Raw genomic sequence first — 22,587 nt, 5'->3', positions numbered from 1 at the left:
CTCAAATAATTTTTAATAGTTCACCTGTGTTCTGCACTCTATGCCTTTCTTTGAATACTACAGGTCTACAGTTGCTAACTATTAGAAACTATAAAGCTTTCTTGTTACAGCTAACTTCAAGCTGAAAACAAAATTAAAATCTCATCCAATAAAACTGATAACAGCAGGCCCACTGTTTTTATGACTAAAATGAAAAGCTTTATTCATATTGCAAAGCAGTCAGAGACAAGACAGGGTAAGCACCATTCTGAGAGGCTCTGCATTAACATAACATGAGGAGTGTCTGCACTAAAAAGCTGACAAGTCTAAATCATTTCAGAAATGTTTTTAGACGTCTGGGGCACAGAATTCCACAGACTGAAGGAATATTGGATAGCACAGAGAAAAACAAGGGAGGAGAGAAGTCAAGTGAATCCACTGCTACACAGAAGCTAAATATTAAGCAGAATCCCCTGGGAGACAGTTTTCAGTAAAAAGACTTCAGTGAAACACTGATTTAAAGCAACCATATGATTCAAAACTCACAGGTTTATGGTGAAATATTGTTCTGAAACTTCCTTAACAACAAAAGAGATTCAGAAATTCATCCTACTTTATAAACAAGTATCATTTTCATAGTACTTCTAGTGTGTTGAAAGCTTTCTCTACCATATGACTCTGCATATTGAAGTGTTATAACTACACCTTTCCTCATGTGATCAATCAAGCGTTTATTTTCCTTCTCTGAAAGGAAAAAAATTATGAGGATGAAAATGCTGAAAGAGATGCTTGGCTTTATCTGTCCACGGAGTGAAAAAAGTAACCATTGAATTGAAGTTCATTTTAAAAGTGCTAAAGAAGAATCATGGGGGTAAGAGAAAAAGCACAAGCACATGAAAGCAAACATGTATGTGAACATGAACACACGCATATGTTCTTATACACTGACTGCCATATATCAGTAATAAACTGTCTGAAAAGCAGTAAGGACTAACCTCCACATTTTAGTGAAACTGTGCATCAGGCTCACACAGCAAGGCAGAGCTGAAGGTTTGAGTCCATCCATTTGAAGGAGGAGGGCAGGAACACCATACAGAACCAGGTATTTCACATAAAAAAACAGTACTTGAGCTAGAGCCAGGCCACCTAAAAGAAAAAAATAAACATACCTTAAACAAGGTCAGAAATATTTTTAAAACCTGTTAATACTGACTACTTCCAAACAGCAATTATTCAAAGAACTAAGGCAAGCATCATCGGTTGATGGGATAGACACCAGCTACTTTTGCAACAGCCACAGGACGAAAGCACGTGCACTTATGACATTAGGCACACACACAAAATACTACCATCATTCCAGTATGAAGGCACAAGTATGTATCTGTAGTTCCACCTTCAAAAATCTCTGGACTGTGGGTGTTGCTATGAAAAAAATAAATACTGACTTATGTTGAGTTAAAATCAGAACATACTGATATAAGCAATGAACATGTACCACAGGGAAAATGAAATTTATCTTTGTAAAAAAAAAAACAAAAAACCAAACCAAACAACCACTCTACACTTTTTGCTGCAGAACAGATGCAAATAATGGTTACCATTGCAGCTTATCCTGACAGCCCCACAAACATCCCACATCCTGTCAGATTAAGTTCCCAGAAAATACCCCCTACAAGGTCCCTTCTGCTGCAGCCAAGGTATAGAAGACTGGAACTCCACTTGGGATAATGCTTAAAGCATATTTCAATTTTTGAACCCACAGGACAAAGGTCTCCTTAAGGTCCTCTAGCTATCTGATTTCCAAAGGAGAAATTTTGGCAGTGTGTTTGCTCACGATTTAACCTCAGGGTATGGCACAAAATGTAGCATCTTGCACAGGTGTGAGGTGAAAATCATACATATTCTCAGAGATATTACTCATGCAAGTAACAACTTTTGAATGCATTATGAAGGATGATTCATATTAATATTCTAAATGTTTTCTGCTGAACAAAATGGCATTGACCAATAATCATAAGTAAAAAGCCAGTAAAAAGCAGAGGCTGACACATTTATAGAAACCGGTGAGTTCATTCCTAAGAGACCCAACTTTGATGAACTTTTCCATCTAACTGACAATTGACAAAAGGAAAATCTTACCACAAAGAAGGGAAACTAAAATTATTATACTTCAGTAGAGAAAAAAAATTATATAATGCAATTTTTACATTTCCTTTCATTCTAGTGTTCTGCTTTACCTCAGTCATATTAACTAATTTGACTGAAGCACTTTAGATATTTAGCCTAATTTTAAATCTTTCCAGCAGGCTTTCCTTGGAGACAAAGTTTTCAATCTGTGCAGCAGTACAAGTCCATGAACATTTAAACCATCTTCCTTTTCTGGGTGCAAAACATCTCTTTTGCATTCTGCTGACTAATGAGTATACTATGGATGACAACCAAAAGTTAAACATTAAAAATTCATCTACTGTATAGCAACCTAGAGTGAAATTCTGGCACTAATGATGTAAAATGCAAAACTCCTGCTGGCCTACACATGGCCAGTATTTTGCTACTACAATCCAACATTTTTAGTTTTAATATTATGATCCATGCACATTATAGGAAAGAGTTGTGACATACAAGATAAAAATTGATGTTAGAACAAAATACCAAGACATGAAGCATATGTTTTTTACTTCAGGGGAGCAGCCATCTAGTTTTCAATAACATTTTCCCCCAGAGGGAAACAAATAATCAGAAGCACAATTTGGATACTAGCCAATTAGCTCCACATTAGATTACTGCTAAATCATCTATACCATCAACTTTCTGCTTTAATTCCCATCTCATTCAGAGTCTCATTTCTTTTCTGGCAAATTTCATTGGAGAGCTGAACACAGACACCCACACAAACCAATTATGAAGAGCACAGCTGCCTGTGCAGTAGTAAAATTCAAAATCCTTTGGCTGTGCTGATGGAAAGATATTTAGAAACAGAATTCCACTCTGTTGAGACTTGAAATCAATACATTTGATTTTAAATACAAAGATGAAAGATTCTGAGTTCTCAGATACAAAGACATGCAAGTTTTAGAAAAAAAGGCATTTTCACCTATCTCCAATAACACACATGTAAGTTGTCATTACTGTAATGGACAGACAGCTCAGTAGCAGGGGTATCTTAAACACAGACATCACATAACCAATCACCACCTGGCACACACAAGCTGTTCTGCGAGTGGCAATTCTAAGATTCACAATAACAGCAACGCAAAGGTCCCTGTCAAAATACATAGATTAAGTTCTCATTGGTTTTGAACTCATCCCAGAAGTATGAGAGTTCTGGACACACGTGGAAAGCTAAGGGCAAGAATCGCAGCCACGCACAACAGCTGGGCTGCATTGGTAACAGGCACAGCCTTTAAACCTTCTTGCATATCCAAGACATTCCAGCTGCTTTGCATTTGCTCCATTCTAGCACAAAGCAGCCAGAATACACTGCTTCACCTGGTTTAAAAACATGAAATCAATAACAAATTTAAGATCAATGCCAAATTTCTCAAATTCATTAACACTATCATGTAATTTGTTCTCTAGCATTTCATAGAAAGCTTAAGAACTCCTCGTCACACATGACCATTATCTTACATTGGAAACAAGCTATATTAAGTGTGTATTAAAACACACCTAAGGGAAAAAGTATTGCCAGAATTATCTTTTCCCCAAAATAAATTAGTTCAAAGGATTCAGAGTCAAGGTTAATTATTTTTTTAAAATAGAAATGTGTTAAGGGATAAAATAGTTAAAAGTACCCAATCTTGACCCCATACACTTGAACAGTGAAGCTGTTTGAAGTCCCAGATTAAAGTAAATTACTTTCATAGAAGTTGGTATTTTCAATTTATCATCTTGCAATCCTCAACACATTTTAGGTTTTCCTATGCTTTAAAAATGTATTTATAGACCTTCAAATATTTTCCTTAACCTTAAATTTACTGCAAAACTCTATTTCCTAAGTTTCATAGAGCTTAGTTTCAAGGATAATTAGAATTTAGAATATTCACAAGTTTTAATTTGTTTTAGTCTACATATTCTCAGAACTCTGCCTGGTATTTTTTTTGACAAAAGTTAACAAATAGCAAGCAACAAAATACTTGGATCTAGGTATTACTTGCCATTTTTCTGTCCATAAACTATCACCATCACCAAAACTCATGGTCAACCGTAACTTAGAAGGCAATTTTATTATGAGCACCTCACAACTTTACCATTTTTGCAGCTACATTGACCCTATGACATTAATGACTGCAGATACTTGTTTCTGTCAAGTATTAGGACAGGTTCCACTAGAAAACAGAGATAAATATGCAGTCACATTTCAAAAGAGTTACTGACACATGGCAGAAGTCTAATAGGAAGCAGAGATTTATAACAGCTCAATTTGGGGACACATCATCAAGTTCAAAATAGCCCAGCCTTCCAGCAGCACGCAAGAAGCAAGATACATCCTGATGTGTATGGAGCAGTGGCAGGAAAGCAAATACCACAGTGTTTGTCCTGGAGGCTAAGTGCTTATTTTTAGACAAAGCTAAATGGACATAAAGATCCCAGAATGAAATTATTTACACAAGACTAAACAGAGCCGTCAAGGGACTCTCAGTCAAGGCATAGACAGTTCTTCCAGGTTAAAGAAAACCAGAAGGTTTTTCAAGCACACACATGCCTTAAAGGCACCTACCTTGAATATTCCCACAGTCTTTGAGAAACTTGATCTAGTAGAAGGTGTGTTTCTTCACAGTGGCTAGTAAGGGGCTGTGTTTTGGACTTGTGCTGAACATAGAGTTGATGAAAACACAGGGATGTTTTCATTACTGCTGAGCAGGGCTTAGCGAGTCAAGGCCTTTTCCACTCCTCACCCTACCAGCAAGAAGGCTGGAAGGATTTGTGGAGGGGAGGGGACACAGCCATGACAGATGACACAAACTGACCAAAGGGATATGCCATACCATATGCTCATGCTCAGCATATAAAGCTGAGGGAAGAAGAAAGAGGGGATGTTCCTGGTGGTGGCATTTGTCTTCCAAAGTAACCATTGTGCATGATGGAGTCCTGCTTTCCTGAAGATGGCTGAACACCTGTCTGCCCATGGAAGCAGTGAATTAGTTCCTTGTTTTGCTTTGCTTGCACAATCAGCTTTTGCTTTATCTATTAAACTGTCTTTATCTCAGCCCATGAGTTTTCTCAGTTTTATCCTTCCAATTGTCCTCCCATCCCACCGCAAAAGGAGTGAGCAGCTGTGTGGTGCTCAGTTTCTGTCTGGAGTTAAGCCACAACACACGAGTAAAAAAAGTAGTCATAGAAGTAGGTTAATTAACAATACTATCAGGAAGTTTATCCTGCAAAAAAGATTAGAAAAAAAAATTTACTTTCCCAGACACACACTTCTTTTTCTAAAACAATGAACTACTTAATATGAACTGCTAACTAATACTTAATAGAAAATAAAATCTAAGACTTCTGATTCATTTCCACTTTTCAAAACAGACATCAAGATGCCAAATATTTTATCAGTTTCTCCCTATAATCTTGCAGGATGAAAGAAGTCTCAGATCACTCTTAGTATTTCATAATGCACAGACACCCTAATTTCAATAGCAAACCACTGCATGCTTCTTAAAATGAACTCAGAAATCCATTTTCTATCTATGGGTTTATTAGAAAAAACTGCAAACACATGAAAACCAGCACCTTACATCCAACCTACACAGACTACTCAGCTAGGTCTCACTTTCAAGGAGGAACTCATGTAACATGTTTTCTTCTAACAAATTAAAACACAGAATCAGCACTTACAGATTAAACCATGTGGCTCCACCTTTGAACAGATCATATTCTAGACTGACTTACATGCCACTCATATGAAAATACCCTTTTGAAGTACTAGAGCCTAGTTAATAGTTAAAACAATGATAGTTAATTGACCCTAACTAGTGCATACTTCACTAGAAAAAAAAAACTAGCACATGGTTAAGACCAATACATTAAACCCACAGAACATTCAAAACATTCTATCATACATGTGTACATCTCAGATTTATGTCTATACATCACACACCTGACAAAGCACATATAGATTCCTAGTCAAATATATTTTCACATCTACAGCTATCTATTAATATCATAGATAAATCCAGCACAACAATTGTATTAAACAATACATTCTCATGCAGAATTCTGACTTTCATCATTCCCTATACCTTGCAAGATTTACATGAAGCTCTGCTCAGATAAGCAGAGATGAGTAGATGGTGCTGAATCACCACCACAGGATAAATGTGAAACCTCATAAGGGAAATATAGGCAGTGCTTTTTCAACATCTGCCTTATCAGAATTGAACTTCACAAAGAAATGAACTAGCAACACACAACATTTGTTTCAGTTTCTATATAATACAATGTACCCCAGCAGAGTGAATTTTACCATTAATAGAAAATCACTTGTTTCAATTTAAGCTCTTTCAGCTAATGCTACTGAGCTCCCCATTATATGTCAGTAAATTTGTCATTCAGATACAGAAGCCTGAAGAACATACATTGAAAAGGATCACCAATCTACCTGTCCTTTACTCTTTTTTCTTTTCCCTGCCTTTATTACATACCATATCTGAACATTACTCAGTAGAACAGAACCACCTCTGATCTGGCCTAGTGTAGCTATTCCTCCCGTATGCTGCAGTTCACCAGGATACTGGACTACTGGAATTCATAGTGGCTTTTATTCTTGGTGCCTGCAAATCTTCATTTTACAGTGTAAAATGTAAAGGCAGCAAATTAATCCAAATTAACTTTAAAAACTGAGAAGAACGATTTGTCATGGTTTCCACTAACATGGAATACAGGTCTCCTGACTATGTTATTTTTAATTCTGAAAGCACTCCATTCTTTCAGACAATCTGACTGATGCTACCAGAATGAGATGCAGCACTGACACAAAACCATGGAATTGCTACAAACATTGCATTTGATGCTCAACATTAAAAAAGCACAAATGCCCTAATATTGCTCAATATGTCAATAGCTAACTAACCACAGACAAATATTTGTGAACATAGACACCAGTGATTTGTGAATTCTGGAAAACGCTCACATTCTCCAAACAATGGCTTCCTGGGACCAATAAATAACAGTTCTGTGCTTGCACAGCTGACATTTTTAAATTAATTCTGTGTTCAGACATTAACATCCCTTCCACAAACTGAAGGGACATAGAGATATGGCAAACAGGCGCACATTTGGATACAGTCACATTGTATTCCTTATTCTGTTCCAAGTGTATTCCAAGCTCGTATTTGGCTACTGGAAAGCTACATTGCTTGGTATGACCTGGCTTTTTATATAATTCCTAGCACAGAAGATCAGCATTGCTGAGAAGGATTTGAAGCCAAGGTTTGCTGCAAGGACAGGGGTGTCAGGAATAGCAGGTCTTAGAAATGAGGCACTCTGAGGAGAGCACCAAAGCCCATTCCATAAGCAACCCTTAGTACTGTGCTGTCAGGTGCTTATCATGTCTGGTGGGGGTCTTGGAGAGCAGTAATATCTTCTGCTGGGAAAGAGAGGTACACCTCTGGAGCCCACTGCATTGAAGGAATGCACAGGCCAATACAGGAGTCACTGAAGGAACAAGTGCAAGATTTCACATGGATTTTGTTTTCTCTATCTCATACTATCTGGAGGATATGGCTGAATGCCTTCCCCAATATCCAGACAAGATTCCCACTGCCCTATACAGAGAAGATTAAAGAGCTATGGATGATGACTGAAAATCATTCATATCTCAAGCCACCTAAAAGACTTAGCACTGGGAAATCTAAAAGCTCCTCTACTCAAAGCTAGCTCTCATCACCTCCTCTTCCTCCATACCAAAGACTGACATTGTTATTCTTGCTACCAAACACAGGCCACTGAGGAAGCAAAACACAACTGCATACTCAGTTTGAAATGATACTGTTTTCAGACCCATGTAATGCAGCTTTTTGTTAATGCACATGGCATTAATCTCCAGTACTATGACCACAGCTTCCCACAATATAAACATGCAAGTTTAAAGAAGTATGTGCAGAATGCTAAAGGAAACAATTCAAACATGAGGAAGAATATGTGGTAGAAGAAATTCTGACATCTATGTGGCATATGGGGATTTTGGTATTGAGTAGAGGAGGGTATACCCTGAAAACAGATCTGTAGTATTTTCTTATTGTATTTAGTCCATGTAAGATGTGGATGCAACAAGCTTTTTCTCATATCAAGGTCAGAAAGCCAGCAAAATGTCTTCAGCATGGAAAAAAAATTAACAATAGACTTCATACTCTCTAGCTGAAGAGCTTAAATAATGAATGTCCATTTTCTCTCTTAGTAGAGAAGTTCCTCTACGTAACATAAAGAATAGCTTTAGGAAAACTGCTGTTTTTCAGAGGACCCTCCAGTTGGGACTCAAACTATTTTTCATTTAAACCCCCCAAAATCCAAGAGATATAGTGCAACAAGACACTTTCTACTCATTAAAGGATTGATGCACAGAGGGATGCAACCTCCACTCTCTCAGGGCAGGTTGGTGATTATGTACATCCATAGCATGCTGATCCACAGGGCAGGCACAGAAGCTGTCTTTACTAGCAGCTGCCAGGTACAAGTTAACATAGGGATAGTAGTAATCCAGGAAAACAGGGGTCACCGGCAGAGAAATGAAGGTTCTACCTTTAGACAACCTAAACATACACTGTCCTCACTCTTCTGTTCGCAATTCCCACCACTCTTATCACTCAGTTAATTGCTTTCAATAATGCCAGTTACAAATATAACCTGCATAAAGCAGCAATTAAAGAGATTTCACAGATACTTCAATGACAGCAGTGCTTCCATCCACAGTACCCCAACATTGCTGGAAAGCACATGCTGCATGTCCTGGTTTGGGCCAGAACAGGGTTCATTTCTGCAGTAGCCAGGAGGGGACATGGCTAAGGCAAAGTCATTCTATACCACCTGAGGTCATTGTCAGGGGTGGCGAAAGGGACTCTCACTTCCGAGGAGAAGGGGCTCTTTCAGGTTGAGCAAGTGTGGTGGACAGAGCAGTGGAGTAACGCTGGTCCCCAGCCAGATGAAGTAGTTGGAGTGGCATGGATGTGGCTTGAGCTCCGCACTCTCTCTTTTGCACACTTTTGTTATTAATATTGTGACTGTTCATTTTCTTATTCTATTGCCATTTCCAGTAAATTGTTCTTATCTTAACCTGTGATCTTTGCCTCTTGGACTTCCAATTGGAGGGGGGGAGGGGAAGCAGTACACTGTTTTAATGGGAGTACTGAAGTGGAGAATACTGTTCCTAAACCACAACACACATCATTATTTACTCAAGAGATAGACTTCATCTATCCAGATTACATAGCCAGTGAAGAGACTGAAGGATACTCATTCAACAAGCAAAGAGTGAAGCAAGGCTACAATGCCCTCTGTGCCTTTAAGACACTACAGTAATATGCCTCCCAAGGAACACCAAACAAAAAACCCAGCTGGGTTATTTGGGACAGAAGGTAATTTCCTGTAGAGAGGGAGAAGCTCTGCTCTGCCCTGACTTTGCCCTGCTCAAATTCAGAGAAGTAGGAGAACACACAGAACAAGGCATTTGCAAGTGAAATGCAAGGAATGAGGTAATATAACCTATAGGTCAAGAGTGGTGGTACAGTAATGCACATACTGGTCCGTAAAGGGCATAGAGAAAAGAACCTCACAACATTCGACCTATGAAGACCCTTGGTTTAGTTGCCAAAACACACAAGTCTAAAAATTTTAAGTTAAAGAAAAAACTAAAAACCAAAAAACATACAACTCACAGAATATACTAACAGTAGCTAATGCACATGAACAGCAATATTGAAGACAGCTTGCAACTTTGTTACAGTTAAATACACAGGCATCAAAACCATACCACTTTGGTATATTGCTGCTTGTATAAGCTCATGTGCCTATAATTCCATTCACACAAGAAAAAATACTTCTCTTACTGCTGGGTAATTAACATTCTCCCAGATACTATTTTTTTCTTAATTTTCTTCCTATGTGCCCTCAGCAATGTTACTTTAGGTGACTTTAGCATTTCTGTTTTACATGGCCATAAATGACAACGTTGTACACTAGCATTTTTAAACAAGCACTGGAAGTCAGTCCGGGTTTAGTTTAGGGTTTATGGGTTTTTTTTATTTCTTTCCCGTCTCACCTCACAGGAACACCACACAGTGATGTAGAACACAACTGCAGCTTCACACACATGAAGTGTAGCCTGACATTGCCCTTGGATGCTGACAGCAAAATCTCACAACACTGCACTACTGGCATTTATTGCCCATTGTTCAAAGTTATCCTGGAAGAAAAATGGAGGAGCAGATACAACCTCCCTGCTTACAGGTGATTGCAGAACAGCCTCACAGTCTTTCCCCTAAGCTTACCAGACTATCATAGCAACCAGGCATCAAGGTAAGGGTAGATGCTCCATGCTGCTTTGAAGCTGCTGTAGTTATACATAAACTACAAAATGAACAAAACTCATCAGTGCAAAAAGGCTTATATACCATGTGGTTAATCCTCCTGAGTCAACAGCAAGCTGCTTCCTTGGTCTCAAGACTCAGTTATCTAATATAACTGGTTTTTAATAAAACAGAATGCAAAATAACAGAGGTGTTCAGCTCTGTGCAAGAACCAGTGTAGAAGCATGGTAAGATGCATAAGGGTGCGGTAAAGACTTAACAAAATATTACTAGTACCTTTATTACTCATATATTGGTGGCTCCCTAAAGCAAGGCCACTGTTGTGACTATTACTGGTTTGAGTCTAAGGAGACCTCTACAATCATTGTTATTGTGTTGGGTCTGGCTGGGACGGAGTTCATTTCCCCCATGGCAGCCCTCACAGTGCTGTGCTTTGCACTAGTGGCTGGAGGGGTGTTGATGGCACATCAGTGTTTTGGCTACTCCTGAGCGCAGCATCAGTGCTGTGGTATTCCTTCTGGGAGAGGACACAGGTAGGCTGGCTGACCCGGGCTAGCCAAGGGGATATTCCATACCCTATGACATCAGCTCAGATATAGAGGCTAGGGAAGAGAACTGGAGGGGGGGGTGGGGCATTCATTGTTTCCAATGGCTGCCTGCTAAGAAACCATTGCACGTGCTGAAGCCTTGCATCTTGGGAAGGTGGCCGGACATCGCTGCTGATTGGGAAGTAGGGAACAAACCTTGTTATTTTTCACTTCACTTTTGGGTGCACAAGCTTTTGCTTTAATAAACTGTCTTATTCCAATCCACAAGTTGTTTTCCATCTTACTCTCTCTCCCCTTTATGGCTGGGAAAGGGAGTGATAGAGCAGCTGGGTGGGCACCTGGCATCCAGCTGAGGTCAACCCACCACAGTGATAAACCTGCACAAAAAACTTTTAGTGACCAACTTCTGCTTCAAAATCTCATCTGTGGTATATTTTAAACAGCTGCTTTCATTAAAAAGATGAAGCTCAGTAAGTAGGGTTACATTTTGAATACACTCTCCTAAAAGCAGAGTCTCCACAGGCGACTCATTAAAATACAATCATTTGACTTGAAGACAGCTTTACAGTCCTAACTTGCTTTAACACTGGCTTTCACCATCTGTTGCTTTGAGGTATTTTCACCTTTTCTAATCGTCTAATAATCTACATGCATTTTAATTCTCAGGATTACACACTTTTTTTCATCAAATAAATATACAGCCCACAGTGTTGTCTGAGAAGTAATTCACCCTCGGCTCCTCTTTAAAATCAACATTGGCCGTCTTGAAAGGAGGGAGAAATCCACCAGTAGCATCATAGCTGGAATATTTCATCCCTAACTCAGTAGCTTTGCCTGCCTTACCAAGTGGCCACCTTTTTGTCACATACACAAACACCAGGAGCAAACAGATTTAATTCATCAATGAATTGACATTTATAACAGAAAAACTCAGAATCCACTTTCTAAACAGAGAATGAGTGAGGAGTAGAATGAACAGTGAACCACAGAGGCAAACCTCTCACTTTCTTGCTCTCCATCTGCCCTTGCCCTTTTTTAGATATAAAAATCATACTGAAATATATATTAAGTGTTTATTTATGCACCTACAGATAAACAGAGTGCACACATTGCCCTCTGCTGACCAGCGTCCAATGCACAGGTATCCTCCAACACACACTGCTCTTCATAGGTAATCTTCAACAAATGCTGCACAGGACCATACCAGCATGTATATTTCTCCCTGGTGTAAGAGACACCTCCATCAATTCAGAAATCACCAAGACTTTTTCAGAACCTGCTTTTAGGGTCTGGGGTTTCTTTCTTTTGTTCCTCCTGCCTGGTGATACACATAGCTGGGAAGGGAAGGGAACAGAAATCAAGTCGACCACATATGACAGCTGTTTACAAACCATCACCCAAAGCTCTTGCTGGATTATGCTGCATTTATCAGCACTGTTTCCTCACAGTTGGGCATTTTACTGAAATACCAGGGAGTTTGGCAAGGGCAGAGGTGGGGGAAGCCAAGCAGTAACTGAGAGGTACTGACTGCTACTTTCAGGTCATCGTATTTGCAAGTCCTTCTCTCTACTAGTTTCACAGGTTCTGTCATTTTCCTTTTCAACATGAATACAGACTAGAAACATCAATCAGAAGGAGATCAATAATAATTCTTAACATCTCCCCTCCTCCATCCCCACACTAAAAAAACCTTTTAAGTGTCCACTTCTATGTCTTGAGGAGGAGAAACTTTAGACCAGTTTATAGACATACTTTAGACTAAAAAAGGTACAGAATATTTTTAATTTAGGAAGCAGCTCAATACATTCAACTAAGCTTATAGAGCATCTACATGTTATATTAAGAGCCTGTAGACCACCTTTCTGACAGTGGCTGGCTATAATATGCTACTCAAGCATCTACAGATGGACATAAAAGAGAAGTAGACTGGGGATCTTAAAGTGGGAGAGAAGAAAGATTTCTCCTATTGTTTCTATACTCACCCAAGGCCCAGTAGGATGCAGACTCCAAAGGCAGAGCACTACTGTAGAGAGCATGGATATACATGAGATGAATCATCAGCTCAGCCAGGCACCACCAAAAGAAAATACGAATTATGCCCACGATTAAGATGATGAGATTGCTCTTCACACTGAAAGCTTCTTGTCTCCTCATCTACAGAAGAAATCCAAAGAGGTTACCCGGCACGTAACTGAGTGCTTTAATCAAAATACTCATCCCGAGAACTTTTTGACTACATCGTTTGGAAATTCCTGATGTATGCTTGAGGAAGACTGTCTCTCCATTCTCAATCTCAGTAAGCCGTAGAAACGAACAAGATGCCAAACACAAACACACTGCACCAAACTCTTGTAAGAAGTGCTGTTAACCTGAACAGAATCCAGACACAAGACTTTAACTCCTGTAACTTGATCAACCTCTAGAGATAATACAAAAAGATTAAAGAAAGCACAGCTATGAAGAAGGTTTTCCAAGTAGCAGCCCTTCCAAACACAGAAACAATGACTGCTTGCTCTTAAAACACCTCCAACTTTTAACAACTACAGGGAATTGATGACTTGAAGACAGTTCTTAATTTTTCTCCTGTAGCATTGCCGAAGTCAGCAAGACCTACATGACATGCTGAGCAAATGAAAGTGCAAGTTAAATACCAGATAAGACAAGGTTTGCAGTTGACATGCTTCTCAAGATGCCCCAAACTTACACTGCTAATTACAGTAAACACATTGGCATATTATTATTGCACATTCTTTCTGCAAGAAAAGAGAATAGGATCAAACAACAGAAACATAGGATTGCCTAAAAATACAGTCATTTTGTACATCTATTATTGTGTGCAACATTTCCTTCTCCAGTCTCTAACTGACCACCAAAAATGCACGTACAAGAGAAGTAACCAACCCATCTGCACGGACCCTCAATCACAAGCAGGTATTACAGCCAACATGCACACTCATTTGGAGGGTTCATTTGTACCACCCAGATAAAAGCTTGGCAACCACCATTTTATCACAGAGATTTGCACAACAAGCCTCCAAAGCCATGAGTAGAACTGCTATGCCTCGCTTCAAGCCAGAAATTGAACAAGGCCATTGACAAAGTGTCAGTGTCTCATTTTTGCCTGGCAGTGGATGCCAATTGCCAGAACTGGTACTACACTCTTTGGGACATACAGCAGTTTCACTGTCTCCAACTCCAGAACTTCCACTTTCTGGTGTGTTCAGCAGAAACCCTCATCTCAGTCTCAGCTTCATTTAAAGGGTTCTATGAGCGGTCTTTTCAAATAGCAGCAATAAACACATCCTGTATCATGCACTTTGAATCAACTGCTGGGCACTGCAAACTTTGAAACCCTTTTCCGACCAATATGGAAAGCAATGAAGAAAGAAAATATGGAGTTTTCTGCCATCACGTAGAAGCAGGCTTGAAAAGCAGCCTGCAAGGGACTAGGAAAAGCATTTTGTTTAAGATTAGTAGGTCTTACACACTGAACAAGCTTCCTAGTTGAAGCAAAGTGCTCCAAGTAAATAATCACGTTTTCACATCAATATGAGGGGAAACTGGAGTCTTCAGGAATTTCCAATACAAACTATCATCTTTCTGTGACTTTGAAATCTGTTTCAGAGTTAATAGCAATCTTATCCTGAAAACAATACTTTATTCCACCTGACAGAGAAGAAAAAAATCAAGTCCAGCAGCTGCATGTTAAAATTACGAACACTTTCCAAATGTAACAAAGCATGTCACTGGCTGCCTGATTGAAGGGATGAATTTGATGTCAGATAAAAACATCCTGTGAAGTGGAAGAACTCGAGGAGGGAGGTTTGTCTTAAAATTTGATATCCAGGACATTGCCAGATTCCCAATGATGCACTCAAAACTGTCACATTCCTATAATATTACTTGATGATTTCAAAATTTTGTGGAAGTTAGCTTTAGACACCCAAACAACAACCACTCTTACCTGCTTACTGAATTCATCAAAATTCATAAGGGGTCCATTGTGGAATGTGGGATAATAAAACACATATGCCAGCATCCATGGGAATGAGTGGGGTGACTTCTGGGTAGATCCATGCCAGCAGTACTCCAGGCTGAAGCTAGTGCAGAAGAGGCAGCGGACTGACACAGTGAAGAGCAGCAGATAATACTCATTTTCAGTGTCGTACCACTTCCTCTGCAAGACAAAAAGCCAGATCATGATGGTGCAATGCTGCATTTTCTGTATGGCAAAACAGCGATGTCCTCTCAGATCCTAACTTCTGGGGTCAGCATCAGCAGGAAGCAACTAAAGCTAATGGCAGCTGGAATGAGCATCTGAAGTGAACAGCACTAAACACATGAACAAGCACTGGCTGTTGATGGAGAAGTGTCCTCCTCAGCTACTGCAGCCAGCATAAAGAGACAACTTGATTTCAGAAACAGATTAGGCTGTGAAGAACTATGACAGCAGCAGAGCTTTTCTTACAGAAATGTCATTATCTCCCTCAGATTTGGTCCAGTAATACAATATTCAAACCAGCTGGCAACACTACTGAGACAGCCAAGGGACTGTTACGGCTGATGCTAAATCTGAAAAGAATCAGTCACTCTAAAGAAAGCTTACAGCTGAAAAGATGTTACTGAGCTCTTGAGTGTTTGACACTTGGTGTCACACTTGTTTCCAAAAACAAAAATGTATCATCACAAAAAAGTTGAAGACATCAGCAAATGTAGTTTGGCTGATTACATTGTATTGCAGGGGGCCCTTTCCTCCTCAGGGCATGGCACAATCCCGACTACAGCACGTGAAGAGACCCTACATGCTCATCTCCCCTTCCCCGAACATCTGGGCAACAAGCCTTAGAACAGATGTCCAGTTTTTCCTCTTGGTCCAAGTAAATGCAACAAGGACGTTTCCTCACAACTGAGCAACAGTTTTTCCAAAATCCATACTACTCAGAAAAAATCCACCAGAGAAAGAGCAAAACTGAGCTTGCATCAACCAGTTGCGAGGAAGTAACTCATCCGGTACAAATCAAAGTGTTGGAGGAACAGTCTCCCTCCCTGCAGAAGTCCACAGTCACCAATAAGGTACAGGCAGGCTTGACTGAGCAACTCCTAGATACAACCCTATAAAGTAGCACCTCAAATTGGTATGATTAGAGTTCCAAAGAATATGAAATGCGTTTAATAGAGCACTAGTAAAGTATTATCATATTCCAGCTCCACTGAATATCATTTACACATTAAGACACATTTTTATCTCAATGCACTGGCCACCACGATCAAGAGGTATGACTTTTCTAACTGGAGAAGCTCCAGCAGGAGTCATTGCAGCTCTACTGCCTAAGATTTTTCAAACCAAACCCTGCTTACATCAACTGAAGGGATAATATGCTGTCATAAAGGTAGATGCTGTTACAGACAACCACAACCATAATTAATTTGATGCTTAATTAGTCCTTCCCACATTACCTTGGTTTCTTCCACAGTTGGTATGCGTAAAGTGGACAGCAGGATAAGGGAGCACAACCACGTCAGGAGTGACAGCTGAAACTGAGCCACAGCAAATGAAACAGCTGCATGTAACAAAATGACAGCAAAACCCTTGATTCCCAGTAACAACCAGCAGGCAGCCATTCCATAAACCATCAAGCACCATGGTTTATACTGTCAGAAAAAAAATATTAACAACCATTAGTTATTTCGAAAGAAAAAAAGCACTCAATACTTGTGCAGTCCTGCACGGGGTCTGCAGTAGAGATAAATACAGTCAACAAGGTTAAGAACACATCTGAAAATACACAAAACCCAACAGTATCCATAAAGGTGAAGGGAAAGGTGTTCATGTGAAATCCAGAGTCTCCCTAATTTGCAGGAGAACATAACTTCTTCCTTTCCTTCCCCAAACTAGCAGGTGTGACACCACACAGATCATTTCCCACAATCATGCAATCATCAAGCAATCATGCCAAAACCCAAGCAGCCATCACTTTACAGTCTTGGAAAGGAACAACTGCACCCTTCTTGCATGTGCAAGGCAAATGACTCTGTTTAACGGTTCACAACAAGGCAGAGGCTTTCACGAGTTGGCAGCTGATGTCTCCAAAACATTAGGCTAACTGATCCACACAGTCTCACCTGTGCATTGTTACAGACCCACTCACACAATTCACCCCACAGAGTGGGATTTAATACATTCAGTGGCCTCAGTGCTGAGCTTCCCATGTCCAGAGTAAACTGAAAGTCACAGAAACTCCCTGCAGTGAAGAAAATCCATACATACCTTCTCCACCAGGAGCCTGGACACTTGTGATACCAGCAGGTGACCAGCCAGAAGCCACAGTATACGTTCCCTTCCCCATTCGATCCAGTAGCTCCACTCAAAGTCCATGGAGTCCTGTGCCATGAAGAGAACTGGTCACAACGTGTATCTAGCCATAAATGCATGTTCTTACAGAACAAGGGAACATCTCTCTAACACACTAGGTGTGTGTTACCCAACAGAACTCTACATCTGAGGAACATCATGTCAGCAATCCAGTTGAACTGAGTACAGCAGTGAACTCAGACAGCACCATTTTGACTTCCAAAGGTGCAAAGTTCAAGAAAAAAGAGCTTTAGACAATGTTGTGACTCCTAAACACCACATTGGTGCTGAAACTAAGCACGCAGCATCTCTCCTGAGGGATTAAGACAGCAACTCTGCTCTGCCTTGAAAAATCAAGAACTCCAGTGAAAAGGCATTTTGCTGGAAGAAAAGTTTAACTACCTGTTTCAACAAAGCCTAGTTGCAATCAGATAGAGTCAGCTGGAGTTTCCATGACATGAGGTTTTTACCTAAATTAGGTAAGAGGGTAGCCCTCTGTCAAACACAGAGCCTCACTAGAAGTTCAACAACTGCTTTATGGCTTTCTTGAAGTATGGCTTCCCTTACCAGCAGTGATGGCAAGCCTAAAATCCAAAACACTTCCACAGACATGCATTCCTGGTCTTGCACAAGTAATCCTCAATATTAGTTGCATTAGTTGCTTTTGACCTCATATCTTTTTGAAGAAATGCAAGCAAGGGAGTGGGGGGGTGTTTGGTTTTTTTTTTGTTCTCTTATTAGTTTGGGTTTTTTTTAATACTAACCACATTTCTTTAAGACTTTATCACTCAAAAATCTGTTTACTCTATGCTGGACTACAGGCCAGCCAAGAGAAACACATGCTCACTGATGTTATGCATTATCCAAATCACCCAGTGACAGAAAAAAGGGGGGAAAGGCTGCAGGAAGTGTCAAGGGTGATCAAAGCTTTTAAGGTCAAACAGTAAAACAGAGGGTTATTAAGAGATGTAGTAAAGGATAGACACTTAAGCCAGGGATCAAGAAAAGAAAAAAAACTTTGGTTATGATTCTTAGATCTAGACACAACCAGCCAACCCCTTTTCCTCACCAGAAACAGTCTAAAATTAACTATGAATACCCAAATCTGCAAGTTACCACAGACTTCTGAAGCTAAATCAGAAGCTTGGATGTGGAATGGGTATGGAAACACAGTGTTTGTATTATTGCCTCAAAATTAGAGATGCTGGTATCTATCACCCCTCCTACCTTTTTGAGGCCTCGAAAGAGAGTTCCTGGGTCCAGCCCAAACATTCTGTCCATCACAGCTTCATACTCTGCAGGGAAGAGCAAACCTTTGCTAAGGACACAGCAGCCAGAGTAGGGAGAGTCAGGGATGGGTCCTCTGCTGCTCAAGAGCAACAAATTCCCATGTTGTCTCCACTAATGGGGATACCCAGATCCAGGGAGGGGCATATCACCAGCTGAGCTGCCCAACCAGGCCACAGCTCTGCCCCACAGCAATGGCAAAGCAAATTCCCAGAATGCATGTTTTGATTCCCCCTTGCAACAGGGACAGTAGCACACAGTGACCCATCTTTTACCACATAAAACCAGCACCCTCAGTTCCCCTTTTTCAGAACTGCCTGGTTTCTCCCACCAGAGCAGAAGGGACACACAGACCTGAGAGCAGCCAGTACAGCCAGAGCAGGGAAAAGGCACTCAGAGATGCCACCTACAGAACCTGCTGCCATCACATTCTGCCACCTCTACAGAAGACTTGCTGTATGCATGGGTGGACAGCCTTGGAGCCAGTTACCTAACATTTTCTCCACTGCTCTGCAAGTGCCTTTCTGGCACTCCTTCCCTTGAGCTCTTTTAAGAGACAGCTGGGTCATTAGTGTAGAACACCTTGCTGATTAAAGCCTAACAAGATGCAATACATATTTCCCTAATGAGCCTCTTAGCTTGTTATACTTTTATAATACCACCTTTATTTCCATTAGAATATCAACATGTTAGAAACAGTGCTTCTTTTCATCTACAAATTGTACTTAAATCATTTAAAACCCCACCTACAGATCCAGTCATACAGTCCACTCACACACAGGCTCTGCACTACACAGCTCCACTGAATCCAAACCAAGTTACCACAAAAGCTACCACAGAGAGGTTACACAAGGCACAAGCAGGTGTCTGGAAACAAATTGACTCCAAGGCTGCACAGACAACCCAACCATTGCTCCAAGCCCAGAACCCAGCAAAGGAGCCCAGAGTTCCAGGCAGGAAGCACCCACCTGTCCTGCGGCCTCCCCAGGTTCAGACCCCAGAAACCACAATCACAAAGCATGGATGCTTCTTAACCACCCATCTGCAAGAGGATGCAGGTGACTAGCCAGGAAAAACAAGACAATTCAAACCCAACTTGCCTGAACTTTCTTTATCTGAGTAGCTGAGCTTCAGAGATCTCCCTGTCTTCTCCTTGACAAAAAGCTGCCAGGACATGATTGCCATGGGCGTTACTAGCACTCAAAGGCAAGAAAGCCCTGGGACAAAGCTCTCTGCCCAGGTGGCACCCGCCTACTGCTTCCTCGCACAGGGCTGGCTGGCAAGCTGGGAAGAGCATAGGCGCTCTTCGCAAGGGAACTAAGTAGAAACCAACTAGAGAGCAGAACTCACTCTAAGCAGCCTCGCCAGCCGCGGGCGGGAAGCACCGCCGGAGCAAGCGCGACCCCGTTCCCCACTTACTTCGGGACACTTGGTGCGCTTCGTAGAACGCGTAGAGGTGGGAGCCCACGGTGAGGAGCCCGTAGAACCATAACTCCCAGGCCGGCAGCAGCATCGGCCCGGGAGCTGATCCCGTCGGCCGCCTCCCTGCGGGCAAAGAGAGAACCGGCGAGGTTTCTCCGCGGAGGACGGGTGGGCACCGAGCAGCGGGACAGCCCGCACCGGGCACTGCGGCCCCGGGCCCCGGCGCTCCGCCGGCAGGGCAGGCGAGCCTTGTCCGGGCGCGGAGGCCCCGGGTCCGAGGGCTCAGCACGGCCCGTACCGGGTCAGACCTTGGGGGCACAAACAGGACCGGGGCCGGACCCCGGCTGCTCTCGCCAACCCGGCACCGAGGGGAGTGGAGGGGGGACCCCACTCCCCCCCTACCTGAGGAGGGCTGCGCCGCCGGGAGGGGAAGGAGCGGCAGCCGCGGCCTCGGGCCGAGGCTCTGGCCCCGCGGCCAGCAGCGACCCCACGCTCGGCCGCTCCGACCGCTCCGCAACACGGACGACCCGCGCCCCACTGCCGCCCGGCCCCTTTATGGGCTGCGCCCGCCCAGCCGAGGGAGGGCGGGAGTGGGGCGGAGCTTCCCGGCCCTGCGCAGTCGGTCCCGGCCGCCGGGCGGCACCGCAGCCCTGCCGGCGGCACGGTGTGTGCACAGGTACGGGGTGAGCATGGCTGCGGGGTGTGCATAACTACAGCGTGAGCACAGCTACAGGGTGTACACACAGCTACAGGGTGTACACACAGCTACAGGGTATGCACACTACAGCGGTTACACACAGCTACGTGGTGCACACACCCAAAGGGTGTACATACACCTACAAGGTGCAAACAGGCACCTACAGGGTGTACACACTGCAGGGTGCACAAACCTACAGCCTCTCACAGCCTTCCCCCCATCCGTGCCAGATGCAAAGCACACTAATGCAGGGACAATGTTTTTACAGTTATCATGACAGAATTTGAGAAATTAGCAGGCCTGAACAGTACCACCAAAACAGGAACATGGGGCTGGAAGTGCTGGTGCTGACAACTCCCTCCTGGGTCAACCTGCATTTTAGCAAGGGTCCTGGCACTGCAGACACAGCTAATAAACTTCACTGCTCCTAGCGTTAAAAACACATTAATTTTCCAAGCCGAAAAGTTTGGGCAATCTATGCTCATTTGACCTGGCACCATGTGACTCTTAACCTTCTCTGTTTTTGACATCAGTGATGTAATTTTTTAATGGGGGAAACCTTTCAGATGTTACCTTGCTAGATCTTTCAGTACCTCTCATGAAATAGTATTTCTGTTCCCCTGATCAGGTTGAGGTGTTCTTTGCATCCTCAAATTTTTGTTTCCAGATTTTTGAAAGCCAGGCTTCTGTCTCATATTCCAGGAGAAGGCATAGAAACAAAGAATCATAGAACCATGAAGGTTGGAAAAGACATCCAAGATGGTCAAGTCCAACCTTTGACTGAACACCATCATGTCAACTAAACCATAGCACTAAGTGCCACATCCAGTAATTTCTTGAACACTTTCAGGGATGGTGACTCCACCATCTCCCTTGGGAGTCTGTTCCAATGTTTAACCACCTTTTTCATTAAAAAAATTCTTCCTGATGTCCAACCCGAACCTCCCCTGGCACAGCTTAAGGCCATTTCCTTTTGTCCTGTTTCTAGTTGCCTGAAAGAAGAGGCCAACTCCCACCTTGCTACAACCTCCTTACAGGTAGTTATAGAGAGTGATAAGGTCTCCCCTGAGCCTCCTTTTCTCCAGACTTAACAGCCTCAGCTGCCTCAGCCGTTCCTCATATGATTTACTCTCCAGACCCTTACCAGCTTCAGCACCTCAATGTTTTTCTTGAAGTGAGGGGCCCGGAACTGGACACAGTACTCAAGGTGCAGCCTTGCCAGTGCGGAGTACAGGCAATCACTTATCAAGTCCTGCTGGCCACACTATTGCTGATAGAGGCCAGAATGCCATTGGCCTTCTTAGGCACCTGGGCACACTGCTGGGTCATGTTCAGCCGGCTGACGACCAGCATCCCCAGGTCTTTTTCTACTGGACCACTTTCCAGATTCTCTGGCCCAAGCCTGTAATGCTGCATGGGAATGCTATCAGTCTTATCAGTACAAGGAGCTGTCTTCTCTGTCTGAACCAGACATACATCTCCTAGTGTCTCCAGCAATCACATCTATCCATCAGAGCAACAAGTGGTCTTCAGTAATTTTTGCCTTTTGCTTCCAGTTTTTCTTTCTGTCTCTCATTGCCAGGGAATGACTCACCTTCAGTTTACACTGTCAATTGTTGATAGCCCCTAGATGTACAAATTTCATTTGCTCTGTGGAACTGCCATAAAATCTCGAGGTTAGGTACATTCTCGTCTCTGATGCCCAGATCCTCTTCTCCACTGACAGTTCTTCTCTGATTTTTTTCCCTGACAGGTTAGTCAGTACCTTTCCCCCTCAAAAAA

At 42.2% G+C, this 22,587-nt stretch overlaps 1 protein-coding gene across 2 annotated transcripts in view; it reads right to left on the bottom strand.

The window, feature by feature from the left end:
• Positions 1–20,606, bottom strand: part of HHAT (hedgehog acyltransferase) — a 146,606-nt gene extending 126,000 nt beyond the window's left edge. The window contains exons 1-8 of one of the 2 annotated variants that reach the window (XM_027682037.1): positions 20,511–20,606; positions 20,106–20,231; positions 18,627–18,694; positions 17,316–17,429; positions 16,505–16,699; positions 15,012–15,224; positions 13,030–13,201; positions 975–1,125 (exon numbers count right to left, since the gene is read on the bottom strand). In XM_027682037.1, coding sequence (XP_027537838.1) covers positions 975–1,125; positions 13,030–13,201; positions 15,012–15,224; positions 16,505–16,699; positions 17,316–17,429; positions 18,627–18,694; positions 20,106–20,199 — 1,007 coding nt within the window. In that variant the 5' untranslated portion in view covers positions 20,200–20,231; positions 20,511–20,606. The remainder of the gene's footprint in view (positions 1–974; positions 1,126–13,029; positions 13,202–15,011; positions 15,225–16,504; positions 16,700–17,315; positions 17,430–18,626; positions 18,695–20,105; positions 20,232–20,510) is intronic. The other variant, XM_027682036.1, reaches the window with a different exon arrangement.
• Positions 20,607–22,587: the final 1,981 nt, after the last annotated feature.

Source organism: Neopelma chrysocephalum, unplaced genomic scaffold (assembly GCF_003984885.1).
Source record: "Neopelma chrysocephalum unplaced genomic scaffold, ASM398488v2 Primary Assembly neopelma1_61b, whole genome shotgun sequence".
In the NCBI taxonomy this organism is placed as follows: Eukaryota; Metazoa; Chordata; class Aves; order Passeriformes; family Pipridae; genus Neopelma; species Neopelma chrysocephalum.
The sequence above is the reverse complement of the archived record's forward strand: the minus strand, read 5'-3'. Positions and strand labels throughout refer to the sequence as shown.